Below are 8,051 nucleotides of genomic sequence, written 5' to 3'. Positions count from 1 at the left end.
CTAGTTGGTTGTACATTGCTGATTTAGATTCAGTGACATGGCTAGTTGGTTGTACATTGCTGATTTAGATTCAGTGACATGGCTAGTTGGTTGTACATTGCTGATTTAGATTCAGTGACATAGCTAGTTGGTTGTACATTGCTGATTTAGATTCAGTGACATGGCTAGTTGGTTGTACATTGCTGATTTAGATTCAGTGACATGGCTAGTTGGTTGTACATTGCTGATTTAGATTCAGTGACATGGCTAGTTGGTTGTACATTGCTGATTTAGATTCAGTGACATGGCTAGTTGGTTGTACATTGCTGATTTAGATTCAGTGACATGGCTAGTTGGTTGTACATTGCTGATTTAGATTCAGTGACATGGCTAGTTGGTTGTACATTGCTGATTTAGATTCAGTGACATAGCTAGTTGGTTGTACATTGCTGATTTAGATTCAGTGACATAGCTAGTTGGTTGTACATTGCTGATTTAGATTCAGTGACATGGCTAGTTGGTTGTACATTGCTGATTTAGATTCAGTGACATGGCTAGTTGGTTGTACATTGCTGATTTAGATTCAGTGACATAGCTAGTTGGTTGTACATTGCTGATTTAGATTCAGTGACATGGCTAGTTGGTTGTACATTGCTGATTTAGATTCAGTGACATAGCTAGTTGGTTGTACATTGCTGATTTAGATTCAGTGACATGGCTAGTTGGTTGTACATTGCTGATTTAGATTCAGTGACATGGCTAGTTGGTTGTACATTGCTGATTTAGATTCAGTGACATGGCTAGTTGGTTGTACATTGCTGATTTAGATTCAGTGACATGGCTAGTTGGTTGTACATTGCTGATTTAGATTCAGTGACATGGCTAGTTGGTTGTACATTGCTGATTTAGATTCAGTGACATGGCTAGTTGGTTGTACATTGCTGATTTAGATTCAGTGACATGGCTAGTTGGTTGTACATTGCTGATTTAGATTCAGTGACATGGCTAGTTGGTTGTACATTGCTGATTTAGATTCAGTGACATGGCTAGTTGGTTGTACATTGCTGATTTAGATTCAGTGACATGGCTAGTTGGTTGTACATTGCTGATTTAGATTCAGTGACATGGCTAGTTGGTTGTACATTGCTGATTTAGATTCAGTGACATGGCTAGTTGGTTGTACATTGCTGATTTAGATTCAGTGACATAGCTAGTTGGTTGTACATTGCTGATTTAGATTCAGTGACATGGCTAGTTGGTTGTACATTGCTGATTTAGATTCAGTGACATGGCTAGTTGGTTGTACATTGCTGATTTAGATTCAGTGACATAGCTAGTTGGTTGTACATTGCTGATTTAGATTCAGTGACATAGCTAGTTGGTTGTACATTGCTGATTTAGATTCAGTGACATGGCTAGTTGGTTGTACATTGCTGATTTAGATTCAGTGACATGGCTAGTTGGTTGTACATTGCTGATTTAGATTCAGTGACATAGCTAGTTGGTTGTACATTGCTGATTTAGATTCAGTGACATAGCTAGTTGGTTGTACATTGCTGATTTAGATTCAGTGACATGGCTAGTTGGTTGTACATTGCTGATTTAGATTCAGTGACATAGCTAGTTGGTTGTACATTGCTGATTTAGATTCAGTGACATGGCTAGTTGGTTGTACATTGCTGATTTAGATTCAGTGACATGGCTAGTTGGTTGTAGGTTACAAATTAGGAGTGCTTCTTTTTCATAACGTCCATTCATCTTTCGCGGAGTCTGTTATTCTGAAGTGTTCACCGTTCGGTTTTTCGTAAGAGTTTTTGCTTAAACAGTTGTAAATTCCAGAGTTATTGAAAGGGTGCGCATGCTCCTTGATTCTAGCTAGCTAAGGCTCAAGTCGCTTACCCAATATAGACTTGCCTGTACAAAGGACACAAATATTTATATATTATCAGCGAATGTTTGAAGAAGGTTCTTTGTCTTTAACCAGAAAAAAAACAATCGTATCCATTTGTTCGATGACTCTCAGGCTGACTTGGGGATAAGTTCATCGCAGAATGCTTTTGATTTTTGTTTGATGCCATGGGAACCAATTAAATATAACGTCGAGGCGATAAGACATTTGGGAACGTTGAGGTCAGAAATTCTGAGGTTGTAAACCTTATTAATATATTCAAAACTACTTTTGTTGATGAGTATCATAAGGAAGGCATTTTAATCAAACATTTTTTAATAATGATAAGTTTATCATGCAAATATTCATAAGAGCTGATAAGTTTATTTGCTTTATGAGCTAAATACTTATTAGATTAAATTAGAAAATATTGGTTTGTGACAATACTTAGTTTCGAACCTTTTGTTCTGGTTGGTGACTTCTAGATCTGAAAAAGGCTGCTTAGATTCTTTTTACTTTTCAGTTCTGAACTGATTTTTAATTAGGCTACTGACTATAATGTTACCAAAAAATACTAAATCACTACTTCCTTTGATTACCACATCAAGTGGAAGGTTAGTGTATAATGACTTAATATCAAAACTTGTAATGTATACAGATGAATCAAACTACAAGAATTTGACGAAATTAGAGAAATCGAAGGAGTCTTAGAAAACGGAAGTAAAAATCTGCTTTAAAAAACAGTTTAAAATGTATGTTCCTATGTTAGATACAATGGATTTGATCGGTACAACTACATTATATAGTTTAAGCAGACCATACATAATGCCACTATGTGATTCAACATAATGGTAACATCAATTACACTGGAATTATGATGTCTTTCAGCTTATGTAAAACATAAAAGAAACTGTCAATTTTCCCAATACCCTAAGACCTTCGCAGTAAGTTATTTAGTAGTATACAAAAGGTTTGGGTGCAATATACGAAGCTGTTTTTTTTGTAGACAAGCAAGAGAATAACAGTTTGTTTGTTTGTTTTTTCGCGCAAAGCTACATGAGGGTTATGTGCGCTAGCAGTCCCTAATTTGAGGGAATATAGGGAAGATAGCTAGTCATCACCACCCACTGCCAAATGTTGGACTACTCTTTTACCAACGAATAGTTGAATTGACCGATACATTATAACGCCCCCACGGCTGAAAGGGCGAGCATGTTTAGTGTGACGGGAATTCGAGCTCTCGACCTTCAGATTGCGAATCGAGCACCCTAACCACCTGGCTATGCCAGACATATAATAATAGTAAGAGAAAGAAGAATAAGAATTATAGACTGTTTTTAGCATATTTTTAGCCGCGGTACAACAGACCATAGAATGGTTCTGAGTTTTATTTTCTCTTTTTAATCAAGTACAGACTGTTATCCCTATTATCTTTCAACTGTAGTTTTGGACTCAGAACTCTTTTAATTTGTGTATTTGATGCCCAAGGTCTTGTTTATTAATTTACATTTATATTAATTCTGCTTAATATAATTACAAATTGCTGGTTAAGTGATAAAGATCCTGATGAGTAATAAAATCCAACGTAGTATACGCCCTTACTACGTGTGACATTGCTAGCGCACAGAAATATGTTGTTCCTTTTATCGGGCTATCTGCTGTGTCCACGAAATGGGAATTGGACCCCTGATTCTAGCATTGTAAATCCGAAAAACATACAGCTGTCCCACTGGGGGACTCCACAAAAGTACAACAAAATAAAAAAAAAAGGAAAAGGTCTCATAGATTAATTTCCTCTAATCTCGCTTAAAAGAATTTCAATTACCACAGCTTTTGATAATTTTCTCTGGTTTTATCCTTATAAGTCTAATGTGCGTGATTTTTGTGTGCGTTTTTATTTGTGAACAGTTTAGCAGTCAATAGCAAAGGCTTTAAAGTGTTATTTAAACTGAATTTTTGCTGTTTTGAGTGTTTTTCCTTAGGCGTTCTACTAGGATTTTGTGAAAATTTTTTGTGATCCCTGTTATAAGCCAATATTATCATGGTTCATGAATAGGTTTATTAAAATTACTATAGGCCACGTTGAAGTTATTTCGAAATGTTTGTTTGTTTTGTATGAAAAAGGTGATCCAATCGATTTAACATCATTCTTTAATTCATAAACAGTGCAGTTAAGTTAGATAATGTTAATATATTATTATGGTTGGATTTTTGTTTGTTTGGAATCAAGAACAAAACTACACAATCTGTGCTCTGTCCACAATGGGTATCGAAACTCGTTTCTTAGCGGTGTGAATCCGCAGACATGCGCTGTGTCACTGGGAGTGGGGGGCAATTTGATCGAAAGTAAGTTTATTTTCAGGGACTTGAAAACCTGTTTTAATTCTCTGGTTAATAAACATTTAACTGCCCAGTCTCCGATTATTCAAAAACGAATCGTCAGTTCCATTTAAGAGCCCGTTTATATTACCTAATGCATATTAGTCCCTCGCTGATACACCGGTAAGTCTACGGATTTACAACGCTAAAATCAGGCGTTCGATTCACTTCGGTGGACACAGAAGATAGCCCGATGTGGCTTTGCTATAAGAAAACACACAAACACATAATATTATTCCAAAACAATTCCATATCCTTAATATAAATGAAGAGTTTCTGAAGACTATGGTTTAATGTTTAAAAGACTCATAAACTGCATGATTAAAACAATCACCTACAATCCCAGTTCACAATATTAAACATTATTAACAACACTATTCCAAACCAGTACAAATAAGAATATCTTTGTACAAAAGCACCTAGGAAATGCATGATTCTACGGCAAAACAAAATACAAAAATTAATTCCATTTCAAATTACAGTTTAGGCCCGGGACTCCAGGTAGTTAAGGCGCTCGACTTGTAATCTGGGATGGTGGATTCGAATCTCCATCACATCAAACGTGCTCTCATTTTCAGCCAAGAGGGCGTTATAATGTGTTGGTCAATCCCACTATTCTTTGGAAAAGAGAAGTCCAGGAGTTGGTGGTGGGTGGTGATGAATAGCTACCCTCCCTCTCGTCTTACACTACCAAATTAGGTACGGCTAGCGCAAATAGCCCTTGTGTATCTTTGCACAAAATTTTAAAAAAATTACAATTGATACGATTTTTCAATAAAAAACATTCTGAAAACAGTGATGGATTTACTTAAAATACTGTCTACATTTGTTTGTCGATTTTATTTATTGGACTTTTTAAGCCGTGTGTCTATGGGTTTTTATCTCCCACGTTATACTACATGAAAAACGTTTGCCAAGTCCCTACGTTAAAAACTATCACACAGTATTATTTTTGTGTATTCATAGTTTATGCTAATTTGCACGTGTAATTCTTATTTCTGCACATCTGATTCTAAACTTATGAATGCTTGCTTGGACATTTAATATAAAAAATGCTTGATCAGTTCTAAAACTACTTCATAATCGTTTACAAAGATCGAACATTTCAAGTCACATACGTTCAGTTATAGTGGAATGATCTTTCCACGTAACTGATTGGTCGTTGGCAAATTATCATACGTAATGGAAGTTGAAAGTTCACAAAAAGTAATGAAGTTTGTGAGGGAAAAAATGTGTATATATATATATATAAGCCATTTATCATTCTTGTATTTAATATCGATATTTTAACAACATCAACTACATTTTAGTGAAAATTTCCTTATAGTAACTCCTAAAACATGCTCTGTTTTCAACATATTTTATTTGCAGCTTTAATTGCTGTGCTTAATTTTGGAAAAGCTATGCCATACTGTTATAAATCAGAATATCGTTATTGCAACTTAAAACCTAGCATTCAAGCGTATTTTTCTGAGTCAACTTCATACTCCGCTCCTCATTTACTACTTGAAGGTACTTTACCACCTTTACGTCATTTCACACTCTGTACATGGGCCAAAGCGTGGAAAGTCTCTAATCATGGTAGCTTTTTCTTCTCATACAATCTTCCACAGTTAGATAACGAACTGCTCGTGGGAGTTTACAAAGTTTCATCAACTTATAATCCACCATATGGAAAACCTTTTGGAGGAGAAGGATATGAACTATCCATTCACGTCTATAATCAACAAGCCCGAGTGGTCTGTCGAAACTTTGTGATTGGACAATGGCACCACTTGTGTTACATCTGGACTAATGTACTAGGACACAATGAAATGTATGTTGATGGAATACGATGTGCAGAAAGCGTGACAAAGATAGCAGATAACTACATAATCCAAACTGCAGGAACGGCTGTCATTGGACAAGAGCAAGATGCCATAGGAGGAGGTTTTGATCCGAAAGAGGCTTGGATTGGAGAAATTGCTGACCTTCACATCTGGAATGAACCATTACTACCATCTCAAATCAGACATATGTTTAGATGTAACTTTTGTTACCCCAGAGGGACAGTTTTCAATTGGTTGCGAGAACCATTAATAGCAAAAGATGTAATTTTCTCAGCAACTGACGTTTGTGCAGTAGATATAAATGAAGAACTTATTGTTTATAAATAGAACTGTAATTTACATTTCTAACGAAAACTATAACAACTAGTTCCGTGAGTATGTCATTACTGAATGACGTTTTTTTTGTAATTTTCAGCTCTTGTTTAGAGTAGGTCTTTACGAGTGTGCTTCAAAAATTAATATTGAAATGCATTTGTTGCTACTGATAAATTGGAAATTGTATCGTCTGTTAAAAACAATTTGTTTTGTTTTGTGTATTTTGCTTCATGTTTATTACTTTGAGCAATATAATTCTATTGATTTTTTTAATAAAATAGCCTGACATTTTATATATTATATAGGTGTACTTGGAAATATAAGTATATGGATATTATTTTAAAAAATAAAGTTATATATATCCCATAAGATTTGTTAGAATAAGAAATTGTAGAATGTTATACATCCCAAATACAGTCAGCAAAATTTCGGAAATACCGAGAGAGAAACATTTTATATCGTATACTTTAATCACTTTTTAAAACAATAAGGAACAGCACTGAAAGAAAAATCTTTCTTGATCCTTTAAAAATAGCATGCTAAATTTATATACATACATTGTGCATAAAATACTTTTATTTGCATACATATTAATATAGTATAGGACAAAGTGAAAAAGTTAGGTGATATTTTATATATACTGTTTCATTGCAAAATTCTTTTAAATGGCCTTATTGTAACACATCATATCTATATCGTATTAAAAGAAATGATCTACAAATATGACCTTTCGCTTTTGCTCTTCTAACAAAAATCCATATATACACACACAAGTAATTTTGGAATTTCGCGCAAAGCTACACGAGGACTATTTGCGTTAACCGTCCCTAATTTAAAAGTGTAAGATTAGGGGGAAGGCAGGTAGTCATCAACCCCCACCGCCACCTCTTGGGGTACTCTTTTACTAACGAATAGTGGGATTGACCGTCACATTATAACGTCTCCACGGCTGAAAGGGCGAGCATATTGGGTGCGACGGGGATGCGAACCCGCGACCCTCAGATTAGGAGTCGCACGCCTTAACACGCTTGGCCATGCCGAGCCCGCCTGTAAGAAAATGAACTTCATGGTATAATAACATCCCGTAAACTAGAACTATGACTTAAAATTACTACTACTTATTAATAATTATACAAGCGAATACTTCGTTTGAAAATATGTCACTTCAGTGAAATTGGTTAACACCACTGTTTTAGTTTTTTTTTTAGTTTTCGTGTATTAAAAATGTAGCATAAACGAACTGGAAATTCAAACTCTTTGATATGATATTTACAGACATTTCCAGAACTTGTGACTCAGTCATTAGTCATCATTACATAGATATTGTTATAAAATGAAACATTGTATAGTATTGTAAAATTTTGATGGCCTATTCAAAAAATATTTAAAATACCATTTCGCAGAACAATACGGGTCATCCCTACATAGGCAGTGGTACAACTTGTCTGCTAAAGTTTACAAGTTGTCACTTTGTAACGAGACTCTCAACTAAAGTTTGATTTGAATACTGGACAAAGCAACACGAGGGCTATCTTCGCCAGCCATCTACAGCTTAGCAGTAAAAGATTAGAGGGAAGACAGCTAGTCATTACCATCCACCGCCCACTCTTGAGCTAATCTTTTTTTAACTAATAGTGGGATTAAACATCACTTTATAACGA

General features: G+C 35.2%; 1 protein-coding gene across 1 annotated transcript; it reads left to right on the top strand.

Annotated features, from left to right (window-relative positions):
• Nucleotides 1-5,416: 5,416 nt before the first annotated feature.
• Nucleotides 5,417-6,402, top strand: LOC143231556 (C-reactive protein 1.4-like). The gene has a single exon (XM_076466075.1). The coding sequence runs from the start codon at nucleotides 5,587-5,589 to the stop codon at nucleotides 6,400-6,402; it is 816 nt and encodes a 271-aa protein (XP_076322190.1). The 5' UTR covers nucleotides 5,417-5,586.
• The last annotated feature ends 1,649 nt before the right edge of the window (nucleotides 6,403-8,051 follow it).

The sequence above is a fragment of the Tachypleus tridentatus genome, chromosome 11, assembly GCF_004210375.1.
Source record: "Tachypleus tridentatus isolate NWPU-2018 chromosome 11, ASM421037v1, whole genome shotgun sequence".
In the NCBI taxonomy this organism is placed as follows: Eukaryota; Metazoa; Arthropoda; class Merostomata; order Xiphosura; family Limulidae; genus Tachypleus; species Tachypleus tridentatus.
This window is presented reverse-complemented; position numbering and strand designations above follow the sequence as displayed.